The sequence below is a fragment of the Nyctereutes procyonoides genome, unplaced genomic scaffold, assembly GCF_905146905.1.
Source record: "Nyctereutes procyonoides isolate TBG_1078 unplaced genomic scaffold, NYPRO_anot_genome, whole genome shotgun sequence".
NCBI lineage: Eukaryota > Metazoa > Chordata > Mammalia > Carnivora > Canidae > Nyctereutes > Nyctereutes procyonoides.
In genome coordinates this window covers 50940000-50959963 of record NW_026575042.1, presented here as the reverse complement: position 1 = coordinate 50959963, position 19964 = coordinate 50940000, and the positions used below count along the sequence as shown (strand labels likewise).

At 38.5% G+C, this 19964-nt stretch overlaps 1 protein-coding gene across 1 annotated transcript in view; it reads right to left on the bottom strand.

The window, feature by feature from the left end:
* Positions 1–644: 644 nt before the first annotated feature.
* LEKR1 (leucine, glutamate and lysine rich 1) overlaps positions 645–19964 on the bottom strand; it is a 165878-nt gene continuing 146558 nt past the window's right edge. Inside the window, exons 11-13 of the mRNA XM_055321383.1 lie at positions 18653–18817; positions 15261–15560; positions 645–1058 (exon numbers count right to left, since the gene is read on the bottom strand). Of these exons, the coding sequence (XP_055177358.1) occupies positions 645–1058; positions 15261–15560; positions 18653–18817 (879 nt within the window). The remainder of the gene's footprint in view (positions 1059–15260; positions 15561–18652; positions 18818–19964) is intronic.

Here is a 19964-nt window from a genome sequence, read left to right as displayed (position 1 = left end):
TCTGTTTTTAAAAATAATCTCAATAGTTTGAAAGGTAAACCACATTTTCCTTGTATTGGAGTTGCTGTCCCTTTTTCTAGAAGGTCCCAGCCTCACAAGGAAGCCTGCCTTCTTGAAGGGTACCTATCATTGCTTCTGGCCTAAAAAGAAATTAGCTTAATCAATTAGATTGTGAGGTGAAAAAGAAGAGGTTTCTATGCAGATGATGAATTCTGTGAATATTTGAACTAAACATTTTGGAAACTATCAAATTTAGGACTAAAGTACTTCCGTTTTCTATTTGAAATATGATTTACATCTCTTTAACCTACTCAGCTCAACAAACAACAAACTCTGAAAAGATGCTATGAGTGAAAACATTTACCTATGATCTCTAAAAGGACATAGTCATAGAACACATCTAAACATACGATATAGAAGTATAGAGAGTGGCCCTCTGGGATTATCGTCAACTTCATCATCTGTTGCAATTTCAAAGGTCTCTTAGAGAGTGTGGCTTCACGATTCCTAGTTTTTCCAATTATCCTATTAAAAATATCTACAAACATGCATTCTTGATCTGTGATAATAACTTGACCTTTGCCATCCTCAATTACAGTGTATCCCTGGCACACTGGAAAGACCAGGCGTGCCGTGTGGATCACTCACTGTTGACTCAGTCTCCTCCGCAGAATGGCAGCCAGTCTTTGTCTGGTGTCATTTACTGAAGATGTTCGACCTCTGGGAGGATGGGGTTGGGGGAGAGTGGGCAAACCTGAGCTAATGACCCTCTTGGACTGAGCTGAGGTTGGGGGAGCGGTGGGTTTTGATACTCCGTGCAGGCTGGGGATTTTGATTCCTTTTCCAGAGTTTGGTCTTGTGCGGCTTCTGTCTCCCTGATTACTGACCACTGCAGCAGAGGAGGTTAGGCTGCCCTGGTTAGGGGAGCACGATGACAAAGGTGAGCTTCCACTGAGCTTCCTGAGCTCCAGAAGCTGTTCTCTGGCTTGACTCAAAGCCTCTGTCAGTTCAAAGCGTTCTTCACATTCCCTACGCACTGTTTCCTGAAGAAAAGTGTTCTGAAATGAGAAAAGAGGGTGGGGGGGGGAAGCATCCCTAGCTTTAAACTGTACATATGGATAATTATTGGCATATAAATGGAGAATTGAACCAGAAATCAGAAGTCTTCTCTTTGACTGTCTTTGTGGATTCTTTATTACATGGGACAGACAAGCTAAAAACACAAACGATTCGTGAAGCTGGGAAGGACTTAAAGAGGACATTTTGTTCAATCTTTGCAGTTTGCAGAATAGGGAACAAGAGCCAGGATCACTCAGATGGGTAATGGGGGGCTGGGGCTGGAAACCAGAACTTCTAATGCCTACTTTAGTGGGGTTTCAGTTTGTTGGCACGCGTGATGTCTCGTGGTTAATGTTGTAGGGACAAGTATGTTATTTTATAATGAAGGTAAACTGCAATACAGAAGACAGATAAAATTGCTTGAATTGTAACACTGAAGAATAAAACATATCAGCCATAGCATTTAAACAATAAAATCAGTTAATTTATATGATGCTTTCTCAATAGACCTTAAATATACTGGTCATTTACTATTATGTAAGACATATATCAAAACAAGGAACATCTTTTGCTTTTAACTCCATTAACAATCATTTATCAAGTTGCTAGAAGCTGTAGTGGATACAATACCTGCCCTCGAGAAGTTGGCAGCCTCATGAGTTTGGGCAGAGCTGTTTTTTTTACATCTGCAACAGAATTTGGAGCCAAGGGTAGAAGCTATGGGGTTGAAGATAAGGAATAGCTTTTTAATAGCCAGAGCTGTCTGGAGGATAGTTCCCCCTGAAGGGTTGACTCTCACTTGACTGGGATGTACTGGAGCAGATTTAGACTTCAAATGTGTGACTAGACTAGAGATCATCAAGGCCCCTTCAAATTCTGAGATTCTGCTGTTTTAGTTGAAGAGTTACCCATCCTCCATCTATAGAATTCATCCAAATTACTTCAAGGCCCATGGTAAGAATTAGGTCTTGGATCTTTCTAACCTCCTAACATTCATGTCTGTAGGATGTCAAAAAAGAGGTTGAAAAGTAAACAACTCAAGCTAATACCTGAATAAGTAAACACGATTAAAATGATCGTGCTATAGGATTCTTTAACTAAAAATGAATTTCTATGGTTTGTAAAACTATCAAAGGCATTCCCAAATCTGATTGTCAGTGGGAAGTGTCCTCCTAAGACTTTACTGACTAATCTTCTGTCAGTGGAACTAAATAACAAAGCATTCAAGAACGTAGCATCTTCCTGTATTTGAGTTTCTTGTGATTATGATCAGAATTCTATTCAATGCCAAATTTGGTAATCAGAATTGAAGAATATGGCACAATTCCAGATTAACAGTTGCTCCATAATTTTCTAGAAAATCAGCAGCATGTCTGGGTTAAACAAAGCTTCATCATTTACGTATATTATTAATATACATATGTATCCGTATAATCATATATTTTTTAAAATCATGAGGGTTAAATATTTACTTCCAGTTAGGTCACTTTTTTTGGTTTCTTTTTTTGTTTTGTTTTGTTTTGTTTTTGAGGAATTAGAGAACGAGGATGGTGTTGGTGGCTTTCTCATCTGGTTTTCATCAACTCCATCCGAAATACTTGTTGAAAAGGTAAGGGAGGGAGGGCTAGAGAAGATTAATCAGTTGCTATGTCAGGTGTCACCTCATTTCCTGCTCTCAACAACTGTATTTGACAAAGAAACACACTGAAGCCTCACTGCTTATGTAACTTGCTGAGAGTAACCCAGCTCTGAAGTGGCAGGGTGCTGCCTGCTTCCAGAGCCCTGTTCCAAGCTACCAATGCCTAAACGAATTATCTAATTAATTATATCAAGCATGCAGGAGCCATTTTGTTCCAGGACACGGAAGCAATTAAAAAAAAAAAAAGTAAGACACTTCGTCTAGTTTTGCGCAAGTTTTCTAAACACAATCTAAACTATTTTAAAGGGCACAACCATCAATGCATTATTTCCTCTCTACTAGTCAGTTAGCTGGCAAAATGTATTGAAGTGGTTAGATTTAAAGGGCTTTCAATAACTTAGTATAAAAAATTCCCTTGATTAAGAAAGCTATAGAAAGTCTTAAGTTTATTTGAACATATAAAAGGAAAGAATGAATAGCAGTTAACTAATGAGGTCAATAAATTGGTGAAATGAATAATAGGTGCACTAATATGGAAGGATAACGTGATGGGTGATGTGATGACAAGAACTCTCATTAAAAGAAAAATAAAATTCAATCCATTTACTAGAATTAAATTCAAGTCTGAAAGGAAAGGAGCAGTGTTCTGCGGAAAACATCCATAAAGCAAGCCACTTAAAAGCTATTTTAGGCAAGTGACACTCCACTAAAGGAGGAAATGAAAAGATGGAGTGAACCCAAAGATGTCCCCATAGCAAGTATAATGGGAGCAAAGTGCCCGCCAAGTCCAGATTGAACTTTGGAAGGGCTGCTGACCATCTTGGGCTGGGGCCCACTGCTCTGGAACTCGTCCTTCTTCAAGGCTATTAGCTTCCCGTACAAAGGACTATTTCTCTTTCTTCTATTATTTCCAAACCAGGAGAACCTCTGAACTGAAACAGGCTGCAGTTAGAACTTCTATTTTTGTCTTTGCCACAAATGCTGTGAAATCTCAGGTGAATTTCACAATATCTGCAAATTCTCTGCTATCATCCTCTCTTTTTCTTTTTCTTTTCTTTTCTTTTTTTTTTTTTAGGGGGATGGCAGAGAGAGAGGAAGAGAGAATCCTACACGGGCTCCATGTCCAGTGCAGAGCCCAAAGTAGGGCCTGATCTCACCATGCTGAGATCATGCCCTGAGCTGAAATAAAAAGAGTCAGACATTTAACTGATCTGAGCCACCCAGACCACCCTGCTACGATCTTCTTTTAAAATTGAGATTATAATTCAGTTTTGTACAACAGGCAATTCAAATGTTATAATTTATCCAACTATGGAGTAACAAAATGGAAATAGAACACATCAAGTTTAGAGGATTGCTATTTCGGGGGCGGACTGTGTGTGACAGGGCATGACAAGAGCACACGTGGATGTGGCCAGAGTCAGTAAAGCACATAAGTGGAAAATTCCATCATGTGGGGAAAAAGAATCATTCACTTGTGATTAGATTGCTTTCAGTGATTTAAGCAAAATGTCTCTTTTGGGGGTGGTTTTTTTTTTTTTTTTTTGGAAGGTTGTATTGTTATAGGATTTTAACGTGTGTTTTCATGGAACAACATAGGAAAATGTGTAAGATGGGAGCTCAGTAAGAATGAAAATCCTGGGCAAACATGAGAATAATCAGCGAAGTCACAGCATTCTAAATGTTTCAGGTAAAATCATCTTTGGTCATATTTTAGCATGGTAAAATGGTATCGCTGGGATGCAAGTAAAGCATAAGTCAAAATGAAAAGGGAGGCATGAGCCAGGTGAAGAAGGGGCAGAGGGGTTTTCCAGGCAAAGTGGGCAGTGACTGCAAATGCCTGGCAGTGAGAGAGGGGGAGGCACATCTTGGGAGGACACATGGGTTAGTATAACTCGGGGGCAGAGGGCACAAGAGGAGGAGAGACCAGGACTGAGGCAGGGAGGAGTGAGCAGGGTCAGAGTGAAGATGACTTTAATAACGTGATAATACTAGAGTTTTAACTTAATTCTGAGGGCCCTGTGGAGTCATTGTAAGGTTTATTTCAAGCAGGGGGCTGGCATGGTCAAATTTGCATTAAGGGAAGATCCCTTTGCTAGTTCTGGGGAAAATGGCCGGGAGTGGGGCAAGACGGGAGTTAGGAAGGATAGTAGGAGGCCAACATTTTCAGAGGAGGCTCCTATCCCACATTAATCAATCCCTTGATTAGGGTGGTCTTGGCATAGAAGAGCTAGTGTTTCTGGGTCCTTAAGCTCTGTTGATGGTGAAGAGCATTATCTGTAGATACGTCTATAACATTTTCAGATGAAGGCCCCTTTGAGTGGCTTTAAAATATGGCCTAATTGTGCTCCCATTGGGTAAGTAAATGTCAAAATGAAAATATAAATTAGCTCACCATCTGTTTGAAATTTCTGATATCAAAAAATGGCCAATTCCCCCCACTCTTTGCAATAAACGAGTGGTTTATTTTTATGTTTGTTTTCATTTTTATCCTTAGAGACAGCTGGATTGCTTTCGATTCCAAAAACAGTGGAAGAAGCAAGAGACAGCTTTGCTGGGTAATTTGATCACCCTGAAGGTGGGAATCTCATTCGTGATGGCAACTGCCTGAATTTGGCAATTTGGTGGGGAGCATGCCAGGAAAGCAAGTCCTCAGTGAAGGATAAGCACAGATGGGTGTCTTTCTTCATGCTTTACACCCAGTGAGGTCTGAACCAGTCACGGAATGATCAGATTATAGTTTCCATCCACCCAAACTAGATATGTCCCAGGGTGAGTGGAGAGCTGAACAACCTAGCGGGGAGGAGATGAGCTGAGACAAAGGGAAACTGTGGGAAAGCTGTGGAAACCAGAACGATGAGTAGGAGCTAGCAAAGGATGTGACCAAACTTCCATTTAAGGCTTCTGGTCAACTGATCTGATCAGCCCAAAACCCTGAAGAAAAACAGTGGAAACTGTCCTTTGGTAAGACAAGAATGAGAATCTGCATGTATTTCCAAAAAAGAAGATGGATGTTAGGCGGGTTGCTCTAAAATTGTATTCCTACGCTCACGGACATAACGGGCACCGTGGAATAACCACTGCTGATACAGCCAAACCGAAGGAGAAATTGGGAAATAATCCCTTCAACTAATATGCTCCAAGAGCAGATTTTTCAGGATGGGGAGGAAGAACCCATGAAGGCTCAGAGTTCAGGATTCATTTTTCTAAGTCAAGAATCTACTTAGGACTTGGTTGGTATTAATTAAACACGACAGAAACCATTTTTTTTTCTGTATTTTTTCTCATTCTGTCAATTTTCTGCACTTTGCATCAGGACAAATGGTCTCCACCATGTGCAGGGCCTCCTTGTTTGGCTCTCCCCCTCCCTCCACTGCTTCTCCCCACTCCTGTGGCTCCTAGAAGCTTCTCCAGTTCTCCCCCTGCTCCCTAGGGAGCCAGAGGTTAGAGAAGCGATTCAGATGTTCTGATTTTATTTGGTCCCAAACTTGAGAACTACTCGTTTGTTAATATACCAACTGGTACTTTTTCTCATAAACGGAATTACCAGAGAAATGTGTGCCATTTTATCTATATCAGTTGAATATGAGAATATATATAGAAAATGTACGTCCTAAAACTAAGCAAATCCCTCCTGCAAGAAGAGCTGTTTGTGATTGCAAATACCCTGTGTTCCTCAGATTTAATCCTTGAGTTCACATAAATCCATCATGGCCAGATTTGTTAGTAAACTTTCCTAAATATATGGGTTTTCTCTCTTTAATAGATCTAATATTTGAAAAATATTTTTAAAACACCAAAAAGTTTTAAAGTCACCCATGATCCCCAAATTTTTAAAAAAGTTTAAGACATGAAACCCCCTCCATCTCTTCTTATCTCCCAAAAGGTAACCACTGTAGACAGTGTGGGGAAAATTCTTCCTTTGCTTTCTCTTATCATCTCTCTGGGTCTCTAATCCTACAGAGCAACCTTATGCACTCTCCTTTTTTTTGTTTTCTAAACAAAATCATATCCAAGATCCCAAGTGATGGTCAGGTGAAGGAACAAAACCAGCAAAAAATAGCTGTTGGCAAGAGAGTAAGTACACATCCACAATCCATTAGCCACAATTTAGACTTCCACAAAGTTCTGAAAAGAAAAAAAAATTGCGTGACTCATTATCTTTGGTAATAAAATCTGACTGGACTGATAATCTTCATTTTACTCCGTGAGGCCATTCCTATGCTTCACTGCAGAAATATTACTGTTATTGCATGGGAGGGCCTGCCCTACTAAGTTTCTAAAATATGAAATAATGTGAATTCCCAGATCTACGGGAAGGAAACGCTTTGAATATGGGATTATGGCCCCATGGAAGTTGCATGCTCCCTTCTATGAATTCTTTCTCTCCTTACAGTCCTTGCTAGCATTCTCCAGTTTTCCTCCTACTCATTAGACATCCCTTCTCTGTCACTGTTGCTGGATTCTCCTCCTCCCAGCCTCTAAAAGTCACAGTGCCTGTTCTCAACCCTCTACTGCCTCAATTCCCTGGGTGATCTCATGCGGTACCAAGGCTTAAGTATCAGCCGCATGTGGTTGTCCTAAAATCAGTCTGCAGTTGGCCTTCCCCCAGACATGCTGCCCCCAGACACACCTCCATCTGGATACCTAAGATTAACATGTGCCAACTCAAACTCTCGATATTCCTCCCCGGATGTATTCCTTTCCTAGATTTCCCATCTCCGTTGCTGACATTCCAAACTTCGGAGGTATCCTTGATCCCTCTTCTACTTTCACATCATCCAACCCATCAGCAATTTCCATTGCCTCTACCTTGAAAATACATCCTGAGTCTGGCCACTTCTCACCTTCTTCACCACGATGACCATCCATGAGTTTCTAGATCTTTTCAAGAGCTTTGTCATTGGTGCTCCTGCTTTCATTTTTGCCTCCCTTCAACCTGTTTTCTACACAGCAGTCAGAGTTATCCTCTAAAAAGAAATCAGATCGTGTTGCTGCTTTGTTCCTAATTTCCAGGTGGCTTTCCAATCACACTGAGAAAGCAATCCAAAGTCCTCGCTGCAGGACTACAGACTCCGCATGAATTGGTCCTTCCAACCTTGCTTTCCACCATCGTCCTCCTTGCTCACTAAGCTTCAGCAATGCTAGCTGGCTTCCCCGTGCTTTTTCCAAGGTTCCCAGGTGTTCTTTGCTGCAGGGCCTTTACTCTTCCTGTTTCCTCTGCCTGGAATGTTCTTCTCCTCACTTTAGATCTGCTTGAGTATTACCTCCTCAGACAGTCCTCTGACCACCCCATCTCCCACAGGACCTCTCTTTCAGAAAGTATCCCTTTGTTCTATTTTTCTTCTTAGTATCTGTTTTTAATTTTTATTTTCTAAAGATTTTATTATTTATTTACTTATTTATTTTGAAAGAGAGAGAGCGCGCACACATGAATTGGGAGAGTGGCGGTGGGGAGGACAGCGAATCTCAAGCAGACGCTGCGCTGAACTCAGAGCAGGAAGGAGGGCTTCATCCTATGACCTTGAGATCATGACCTGAGCCATAATCAAGTCAGACACTTAATTGACTGAGCTCAGGTGCCCCAGCATCTATTTTTCAAAAATCGTTTTACATGTTCTAAAACCTTGCCTTTTAAAACAAAAAACCAAACAAACAAACAAACAACTTTGCTTTTTTATCCTATCTTCTGCCACCCTTTCTATTAGGTCTTTGTATATATATATATATATATATATATATATATATATATATATATATTACTCCTTTCCATTGTTTTAAATTTTTTTTTAATTAAAGTAATACTTCACACATTTAAAAATTAAAATAGTACTATGGTATAATGAGAAGAAGCACTCCTTCACACTTCCAAGTCCTACAACCCAGGAATAACCATCTTAAGGTTTTCCAGCAGTTTCTTGTGATATTTATTTCCATATTCCCAAATAATAACATTATGCGGTCATCTCGTGGTTTTTCAGTTTTGAAGCCATTATCTACCAGCTTCATAGAATGCAAGATGAAGGTCTAGCTTCCTATTCCAACTCCTAGATGCTTTACCTTCCCCCATGAGATGTTTCTCTTCCTCTGGGAGAAATCCCTATCACAATTTTATTGGAAAATCTTTCCAATTTCCATCATGATTTTTAGTCAAATCTATATTTTACTTTAGATGAGTACAGTATATAAATATTATGTATACCTGAGCCATGCAGTGAACTATGATTACATTTCCCTTCTTGCAAAGCTTCCTTCTAGACTTAATTACTGCCTCACTATTTATCTGCTTAGGGTTCTAGGTGTTGGTTACTAATTTTTCATCAAACCCCCTTATAGAAATGTAAATATCCTTTCAACGTGTTCAAACACTCCATGTAACCTACCAGCTTCTCTTTGTTCTCGGAGACGCACTTCTACAAACTCTCCATTCTGCTGAACACAGCCTGGTTGTTCTCTAAATCTGTTGCCCTGATGCTTGGATTTCTTCCTGCCATCATCTTGGGGATTCGCTCCACTTCTCTCCTGTGCTGGAATTCTTACTTCCCGATTCCTGTGTCTTCTCCTTTCTTATTTTGCACCCTCATTATGGTGTCATATATCATCTGAAAGCTTCCCAAGAAAGGTTGCAAAGGGAAATATCATTTTTGAGAATTCTAGTATCTGAGAATATCCTTATTTGACACTTGCTTGATCCATCATTTGGCAGGCTATAGAATTCTAGGTTGAAAATAGTTTTAATTCAGAATGTGGAAACCATTGTCTTCTAAATTCTACTGCTATTGTTAAGAATTCTGAGGCCATTTTGATTCCTGATCCTTTTTAAGCAACCTGCCCTCCTACTCTGCTCCCCTCTCCCCGAAACTTCCTAAGTACTTATGTTTATCCTTAACATATTGCTATTTCATGATGAAGTGCTTTGGTGTGGTTGCTTTATCACCCATTACCATCCATTATGTAGAAGTACATGTCCTTCAGGGCTTGGGAATTATCTTGATTAATTTCTGGGTAATTTTCTTCCACTTTCTCTGTTCTCTCCAAATCTCCTCTTTCTTTTCCTAATTTTCTTTATCTATGCTTTTTTTCTTTTTCTTTCTTTCTTTTTTTTTTTTTTTACCTTCCGGGAGATTTAATCATTTTTATCATCTAACTCAAGTATTGAATTTTTTACTTTAGCTTTTATATCTTATATTTATTCTTATTCTTTTTTCATAGCCTCCTGTTCATGTTCCATGGGTTCAGTATCTTTTCTTTTCTCTCTTAGGATGTTAATTATGCTCTTTTTTGAAGCTCACGTTTGCTCCCTGCTTTATTTTATGTCTTTTTATTCTGCATTGGGTATTTCTTTGTTTTTTGGTGGTGGTTTTTTTTTTTTTTTTTTTTTTTGCTTATTTGTTTGATCCTTGTTTCTGTCTCATATTAGAGGTGTTTCTAGGATGTTTGGTGATCCTTTGGCTGTTCATGTTTAAAAATGAGTCTCCAAAAATGTTCCTAGAAGCTCTGTGTGCCTAGATGAGGGTTTATTGATTGGTATACTTCTTAGTGGGTAGATAAGACATGAACAATTGCCATTTTCTCTGACCCCAATTATCAGGAGCCATAGGTTTTTTCTTTTATCTCTTCTCTTTTCTCTTCTCTTCTCTTCTCTTTTTTCTTTTCTTTTCCTTCCCTTTCCTTTCCTTTCCTTCCCTTTCCTTTCCTTTTTTTCCCCTTCCCTTCCCTTTTCTTCTTTTCTCTTTTCTTTTCTTTTCTTTTCTTTTCTTTTCTTTCTTCCTCATATCTCCAGAGAAGGCTCTTCCAATTTCTTAGCTGTTGATATATAAACCTATTTGTCTGTGTTCTGGTAAGTAAGTGGTAAAGTGAACCAGAAGGTCTCACTTTTTAAGATACAGATTTTCATTCCAGCCTTATCCCCTATTCTGTTGTTCTGTATCCTCAGGTCCAAAGCCCCTCACATTCAGTTTTTCTAGAGTGTAAATCTTTGGTATCCTGCCAGAATGGTGACTGAGGTTTGCTTAGGGGTTTGGGAGGGCATCTGAGGATCTATCTGGTCCTTTTACAATCATTCAAACAATCCTATTTTCAGATCTACTCTTCTCTCTTTCAGAAGAATCTGGTGTCTTGAATTCCTGAGCCTTTCCAGTGTTGTGTCACATAACTGGATTTGCTGCTTTTAGGGTTCTACCCTACTTCCCCAATCCCCACAGGCATTAGGTTTCAACATCTTGCAGTCTACGAATTACTTCCTAATTATTTTCCAAAATTCAGTCAACATGTCTTTCAGCTGGTGTCAACTCCTTCCTCTCCTATTCTTTTTTCCCTATGGATGTATTCACTTTTAATTAATTTACTGTCATTTTAGTGCTGTTTTGGGATGAATCATAGATAAAAATCTGTATTCAATTCTCCATGTTTAATTAACCAAGAGCATTCCTTTTTATTTTTTAATGTCTTTGAGTTTTATTAGATTGCTAGAGGAACTGATAGAATTTAAAACTTCTATCCCTTTGTTTTCATTATTGATAATCTTAAGACAACAAAAATATTGAACACTCTGTACTGGTTTTCCTTTGGTACTTGTATGTAATTTTTTTTTCTTCTTCTTCTTCTCCTTCTCCTCCTTCTCTTCTTCCTTCTCTTTTGGATTTACCACATTCTTCTTCTGGATTACAACAAGCCCCCCAATAGTGGGGACAGGCCGCACAGTCTTGACAGGACACACACAAAGCTAGCAGGAAGGAAAACTGGCAGCAAGAAGCATGTGATCTATTTTAACCTGGGTTTATTATTATTATTATTATTTAATTTTTAATTTTTTTAATTTTTTTTAATTTTTAAAATTTTTTCTTTTTTAAAATTTTATTATTATTATTATTATTATTATTATTTTAAATCTGGGTTTAAATGATGTTCTGTTCTCTAACATGTTATGTTTCTTTTCTGACTTCTTCTTTTAAAAAAAAAATTCCAATTTTTTTTATGTGTGTCTTCTCCATATGAAGAATTTTCACAGGCCCTCTTTCCTCATTCACATTTCCCATACAGTTTTGCTTTCTGTTTTCTCTTCTTATTTACCTGCACCTTTTGTTGCTTGACCTTCTTGACCCCTGTTGTCTCCGTGGATGCTCTACAATAATCCCTACTCCATACAGGAATGCCTGTTTGCCCTTTAGAGGCTCTGGCTTTCCTCCTATCCTTGAGAATGTTCTTCATACAATGAAAAGCAAAGTCCATCCATCTTTGCCTCTTGAAAGAGAACAGGGCTTTCCTACCCTTAATCAGCTTCCTTATTAGACCATTAATTTACCTTTATTCTACTGAGAATTTGCTCTTCACCTACATGTGGCTCTATTTCTCTAGAACCTGAGAAATTTCAAGTGTCTGGAATGTATGATCAAAATAATAGTGTTATTACTTTACATGGTACAATCTCTATTCTTTCTGACTCATAAATCCTATTACTTTTTCTGTCTCATTTCCTCTTTTTATAAGAATATTCTGGACTTTGGCATGCTTAACCAGAGAAGCAGCCTTAATTATTTACTTTTACAGTTTAATGGTAATTATTTAACTTCTAATGGAAAATCTAATCTACCTCCCTTCATCCCACCCCAGCTAAAAGAAATCTGTCCCCAGGCATGTCTTTAGGTAACTTTACTTTTGGAATGATCCCTTTCTATTTCCCAGTAATGATCAATGATTGTTTATATGCCAACCCCATGGCTTGTATATTTCAAAAGTGTGCATTTGAAAAAAACAAAACTCCATCTCTAAGTGGCTTCCTTTTATAGCTAATGAGCAGGAAGGCCTTCACACGTAGCTCCTTCTGTCTGAAAAATAAATTCACTCTCCACTTGTAATCTAGTTTCTCTTGCCAAAGTTACCTCCAGAGGCCCTGAGATTGGCAGCCTCTAGAATGGCCCCAGTCTATCGCCACCCTCTTGGGTATTCACCCCCTTGTGCAATCCGTCTGCTTTGAATGAGGGCTGGACTTATTAACTCACTTATTATAATGAATAGAATTTAGCAGAAGCATTGGGATGTCACTTCCGAGATTAGGTTAAAGACTGTGTCTTCTATCTCAGTCTTGCTAACTTGCTTGCTCTGAAGGAAGCAAGCTGCCATGTGTAAGTTGTTCTATGGAGAAGTCCTTGCTGCAAGGGATTGAGGGAGTCCTCTGACCAATAGCCAGCAAGGTGTTAAGGCTTTCAGCCCAGCAGCCATAATAAAGTAAATCCTGCTAACAACCACAAAGTGAGCCTGGAAACAAATCCTCCTCTAGTTGAGCCTTCAGACAAAACCGTACTCCTGACCCCTCACAAGAAGTCTTAAGCCAGAGGTACCCGGCTAAGCCACATTCAGATCCTGACCCACAGAAACTATGAGAGTAGATGTTTGTTGTTTGAAGCCACTAAATTTGAGGATAATTTATTGTGCAATAAGGGATAACCAATACAGGTCCTTAAGGCTAATATTGAAGACTTTAGTCTATGCTTTTTATATATTAGTTTTTGTTTAGGTCATTCTATCCTCTGGATGTCAATTTAATTTTTTTTTTTTTTTTGAGATGTAGTGGGGAGAGAACAGAGAGAAAGGGAGAGAGAATCTTAAGCAAGCTCCACACTCAACACAGAGCCTGATATGGGGCTTGATCTCATGGCTCTGATATCATGACCTGAGCTGAAACTAAGTGTTGGACGCTTAACCAACTGAGCTACCCAGATGCCTCTGGATATATTTTATCAATTTAATTACTCATATAAGATTGTCTTTTTTTAAAAAAATTTTAAAAATTATTTATTTATGATAGTCACAGAGAGAGAGAGAGAGAGAGGCAGAGACACAGGCAGAGGGAGAAGCAGGCTCCATGCACCGGGAGCCCGACGTGGGATTCGATCCCGGGTCTCCAGGATCGCGCCCTGGGCCAAAGGCAGGCGCCAAACCGCTGCGCCACCCAGGGATCCCCTAGATTGTCTTTAAATTCTTCTTTGAGAGCAGGAAATGGTCAGTCTTGTTCAGTCTTGTTCATAATTATACAGATAGGGCCTAGCATAATGTCTGACCCATAGACAGATGCTCAGTATATAATAACTGGATTCAACCCTTCTATCTTTTTCTACTTGTTCTAGTTTATAGGTTACTTCTTACTTTCTGTATTGCCATTTCTTTGGTGACATAAGCATTAGAAAGACCTGCTGGTCTAATTGCCTTTAACCTGCCATCCCTTCTCTACAGTTTTACCACTCCTGCCTCATTTGAAGCAAATCTGCATTGCCTCTCTCTTTCTTAGGGTTTCTTCAGCAGAACTAAGTCCATGTGCGCTCTCCTTTCCCACTCCTGCCTGGCCTATGAAGCAGGTCCCTTTATCAGGAAGGCTGTGCTGCTGTGTGCCAGCAGGAGACACTCAATGAGCTGACCCCCTTAACACCTAGAGAGGTAAGTAGTATATTTACTGTTATTTAAAAGTGAAAGAAAGAAAGAAAGAAAGAAAGAAAGAAAGAAAGAAAGAAAGAAAGAAAGAAAGAAAGCCTAGAGATGTTGAGTGCTAAGCCGGAATTTATTTATTTATTTATTTATTTATTTATTTATTTATTTATTTATTATTTATTCATTCATTCATTCATTCTCTTTGAAATTTAGAAGCAGAATCACTAAAATTCAGGTTTCCCAAAACAGGGAACATCATATCATGGAGACCTAAATGCCTTAGCAGTTAAGAAATGAGACTTTTTTAGGAAAAAAAATTCAAATCAAAATAAGTCTTTTCCAGTTTAGATAAAAAAGATTGCTGAAATAATCATGCATACATAAGAAAGAAGACCAACACATATAAATTACCCTATAGTCTAGGTTGATGGAAATATAAAGCCCTAAAGAGAAATTACTTTAAAAATATATTTTCCAGGGCCACCTGGGTGACCCAGTAGGTTAAACATCTGACTCCCACTCAGGTCAGGATCTCCAGGTACTGGGATGGAGCCCTGCATCAGGCTCTGCACTCAGCAGGGAGTCTGCTTGTCCCTCTGCCTTTCTCTTCCCTTCCCCCTGCTCATGCTTTCTCTCTCTCAAATAAATAAGTCAAAATCTTTAAAAAAATAAATAAAATAAAATGGATTGTTTTTATTTTCCGATTATTATTCAGAAAATTATTTTCCGAAATTAAGTGGCAAGTGCTCTAAAAGTTTATTTGGCAAAGATTTAATGTCAAAACAAGTAAGAAATAAATATACAAAGGTTCCTAGTCTTAGAAGTTTTAAATGGTCATTTGCAACATAGTAGAACAGGGTGCCCAGGAAACCGCAGAGATTATGTAGTGCAATGAGTTCATTTTATAGAAAAGGAAGCCAGATGCTTCTAGATCTGGCTTTATTTCTAGAAGAACGGAGAGGTTAAGTGACTGCCTAGTTAAGAACAGAACAAGGATGGAATTCCAAGTCCTTGACTAAAAGTCCCCGACTCTACATGACACCAAGCTGCCTTTCATGGTTTTGTTTGCGGGTCTATTTTTTTGAAAGAATGTGTGCTCTTTTCACTAATTGCGATGGCACCATCAGCTGCTTCCTACCTGTTCCTGGGACTGGTTAAACTGCTGTATCAGTTGTGTTTGTGCCAGCATTACTCTTTCTAGCTCGTCCGACTTCTGCTTCATTTCCTTCCTGAAGTCCTCTGACACAGAATCATTACTATCAATTTCCTTCTTCAAACGGGATTCAAAGTCTGCAACCAGATTTTTAAGGTTTTCGATTTCTCTCTCCTTCGACTCAGAATCTTCAGTATATCGGATATAAGATTCATGGAGTTTTTCTTCAAGGGTGGCTACTTCTAGCCTTAGAGCTCTAGTAGCGCCTGCGATTAAGTCAGGTATCTGTAAGATAAAGTTTGAATTAGTTTGTAGGCAATATCTCTAGGTAACCACAGAGTTCTTAAGGTTCTAAGAAGTTTATTCTAAATAATCAGTATTCTCTTCCAACCAGATGAAAACAAATCCTATGACATTATACAGGCCTCCAAGATCTTCTTTTTTAAAAGTTAAAGTGTATTTTTACTATGTAAAATAGAATTGCATATTAATCACTTGAGCATCCTTGGAAATATACAAATCTCTGTGTCTAGACTGAGCTACCAAGGACAGCTCAAGTTTTGATCCAAGGACCTGTTTGGATTCAGTATGTGGTGGCTTTGGGACCTAGAAATGCCTGATGTTTGGGGATGCACGTAGGGGCGCACCACAGTTATAGTCTACTCACACCATAGCAATGAGTTTTCCTCTGATTTATTTTTTTCTTTCTTATATATGATGACTGGAGGTACTCCAGGTACTATACCTTCTAAAGCAGTACTGCCCAACAGAACTTTCTGTGATGATATTCTGTGATGTCCAATATGGTAGCCACTAGCCACATGTGCCTACTGACAGTAGTATGTCAGTGCATGTTTAGCAACTGACTCACATAAACACAAAGCCAGATTTGTATCTAGTCTCCATGGTGTAAATATTCTCACCATGGCCAATTCCAAGGTGACATCACCAATTGTGGAGCTGGGAAGAGACGCACTCAATAGGCTCTGGCTTGCCAGGACCGGCTAGTGAGCATTTTAAAATGTGGCTAATGTGACTGAGGAACTGAATTTTAAATTTTATTTAGTTTTTATTAATTGAAATTAAAGTAGCTACACATGGCTAACATATTAGACTGTGCAAGTCTAAAGAATACCAGAACACTTTGAAAATATATTGTCTCTCAAGGTGGTACCTCTAGATAAAGAGATGAGAGAATGAGAGATAAAGAGATAAGAGAAGATGAACAGCTTTTCCAGAGAGTCATGGGAGTCTTTGGAAGGAAAAAGGCTGCTTGTTTTCTTTCTCCTTAAAAAACAAAACAAAGAACAGAAAACAAACCGGGAAGACCAAAGCTGCTTTTGATGAAACATATCCTTTTTATTTATGCTACGGATATTGTCATATTATAAATATTAGTACAACAAGAAACCAGTTTATGAAGCATCTGGAAAACATTCATAGACCAAAGTTCCAAGGACTTTGTGAACTATTACTTAAGAGTTATGTATCCAAAATTTGTTTCAAATGTTAAATTTACATTAAGAATAACTTTTGCAAGAAATCTATTTGTACTTAGTAACTAAAAATTAAATTAATATTCCATTATATACAATTAATCTGGGAAGGAAGAGGGTCCTCGCTAGGTCTGAGCAGCAGTTTCCATCATTCAGAGGCAAGTCCACACTGAAATAGACCAGGTTATCCTTGGGAGATGAGGCTCCCACCGGCACAAATATGTTTTCATCTCTTCAAAAAGGGAGTCAGCTTTTAAAAATCAAGAGAATTCACTTGCAAAATCTGGATTTAAGACTTCTTTTGAAAAACCATAACCCCTGGCAAGTTGGGGCCTGCCATAAGAGGCCTCTCTCAGAGAAAACTAGTCTAGGAGAACTAGTCCATTCTCCCAATAGGACTCTACTTACAAAACACAAATTCAAAGATAAAGTTATTAAGAATTTCAAGAAAACATCTGCAGATCATTAAACTCAAGTGGTAGGAGGTCTTTTTGAGTACGAGGCCCCCGTGATACTATATTTGTCACGTATTCCCGCAGCCGGCCCTGCCTATCATTCAGAGTGCTGTTGAAAAGGCTGTACCATATCTCCTGTACACCAAAGGAGGGGCCACTAAGTCCCATTTGATGTTTAATTTACACAGACTGTTAAGGAGTTATTCAGAGTATGGTTTCCCCATTGGGTCTTGGTTAATATACACACACATATACATCCATACAAACATATACACATATACACAAAAACAGGCGTGTAAATAAATGACACCCAGGTCTTAAAATAACAAAGCAACCCTAACAAAACCTTAGATTATGTTTAGGAGGCCTCTGGCTGGCTTAGTTGGAAGAGTATATAACTTGACCTCAAGGTTGTGAGGTGGAGCCCCACATTAGGTATAGATATTACTTAAAAATGAAATCTTTTTATAAAATTATGTTTAGGACATACTGCTTCAGAAATTATGGAGGTAAATTACAGTTTTCAAAATATTTCAAAGATATCTAGAATTGGAAATATTTGCAATTAAAGGAGAAAGGCTTTAGTTGTTGGGAAAATGTTAATTATGTAAAACACCTCGTTATCATTCGATGTTGGATATTTGAGGTGTTGGAATATCTAACCACATTAATTATTAGTTATATAATTTATGCTATTTTATTTTTATTTATTTATTTTAAAAATATTTATTTATTTATTTATTTATTTATTTATTTATTTATTTATTTATTTATTTATTTATTTATTTGAGAGAGTGAGAAAGAGCATGAGCCAGGCTAGGGGCAGAGGGGGAAGGGGACTGAGCACAGAGCCAGACATGGGGCTGGATCCCAGGACCCTGAGATCATGACCTGGGCCAAAGTCAGACACTTAACCAGCTGAGCCACCCAGGTGCCCCTAATTTATGCTGTTTTAAAAATAGGCTTATTTTGAGGCACCTAGGCAACTCAGTTGGTTAAGCATCTGACTCCCGGCTCAGTCATGATTCCAGGGTCCTGAGATCCAGGCCCCTGGTGCATTGGGCTCCTTATTCAGCGGGGATGGGCTTCTCCTTCTCCTGCTGCCTACCCCCACCCCATTCATGCTCTCTCTCTCTCTCTCACCTTCTCTCACTCTCTCTCCAATAAATAAAATCTTTAAAAACGTAAGTTTATTTTAGTAGAAAAAAATTCCATACATAGCTATCTTGTATGTTTATATGATTTATCTCAGCTATTCATTCTGGAGACTATTTAAACCATCCCACCTACATAGCTAAAACCAAGGCACAATGACCATGAGGAAAACTACCTGAGTTAAAAATGCTGTACGGTGTTCTTGGCAGGAAATAACCAACATCTATAGTTTCAAATCCATTAAATAATAATGAATATCATAATGACAGACCTTTGTTTGTAGTTCCTCTTGTTCTTTCTTATACTTTTGGATTATTTCTTGGTGTTTTTCCTTTTCAATATCAAGTTCCAGTTTAGCTTCTTCCTTAAAAAGCAGAGCTTGCTCCTCAAATTCAACTAAATGTCGGGCTCTTTCCTTGGAAAGCTCAGCTTCAATCTAGGAAATAGAGTAAATTAAGCTTATTTTCAGACTTTAATTTTTTAAGATTAATTCTAATATTATTTTTTAATGAATCTAATTTTTAAATTCTAATAATTTAAAATAATCTGATTCAGAATTTAGGCCAGAAAAATTTGGGTCAAATATTTCAAGATCTTCTAAGACCTTCTAAGACTTGTAAAGTGAATAGAAAAGCTAGGGCAATATTATCATGACAGTTTTTTGAAATACTAAAATCTTAGTCTTCTGTATATTTGTATTATAAACTAAGTCCCTGTCAGAAATCCCATAAGAAAAAAAAAAAAGATTTTGATGTCTTTAGACTAAGTTCTGCTGAAAGCTCAGAGGGGATACACAGTACAAATGTTGATTTTTTTTAAATGGTCTTTCCTGATGGAGATCCCAGAAAGTTTTGGAGACACAGTTTATCATTTTAATGTGCTTGATTGAGGTCAAAAGGATGATTAAGAAAAACTCAGTCAAGTCAGTGATACCTGTATCTATGTTGGATCAGATAGAACCACAGCACTGGAGGGAACCTTAGAAATCCTCTAGTTCCATTTCTCAAGCTTCCATGAATTGTGGAAAGAATAAGCAAGGGCTTTGGATTCAGATGAAGTTGAGTTTAAATCCTGGCTCTAAAACCTGGCTCTGCCACATTCTAGCTGAATAATCTTAAATCGTGACTGTAACCTCTCCCGGTGGAGCTACAACTAGTTCCCTTGGGAGTTATTAGGAAGATAAACGGGACAAACTGTATGTATAAAGCTCTAGCACGAGCAGGGATTCATTAGTCAGTGGAGAATACGTCTATGCTCTGACGCTTGAGTCCCTACCACAGGATCTTCCCCAAGCCATTGCCTGCCCTGTGCCTCAACACCGCTAGAAACCATAATTCACTTCTTCCCAGCAAGCATTTCCATTTTCAGACAGTGCTAAGTATTAGGCAGTTTTTCCTTTAGTTCAGCCAACGTCTCTCTCCCTGTGGTTTTTAACCATTGGTTTTGGCTCTGCTTACTAGAACACGTCTTTGAGTACTGGAGTCATCCAGGTCTGGTTGTTCATCTAGTGAGATTAGAGAATCTCAGTGACAGACTGGCTCTAGATTTACATTGTGCAATGACTGTAAACGCCAGATAACTTG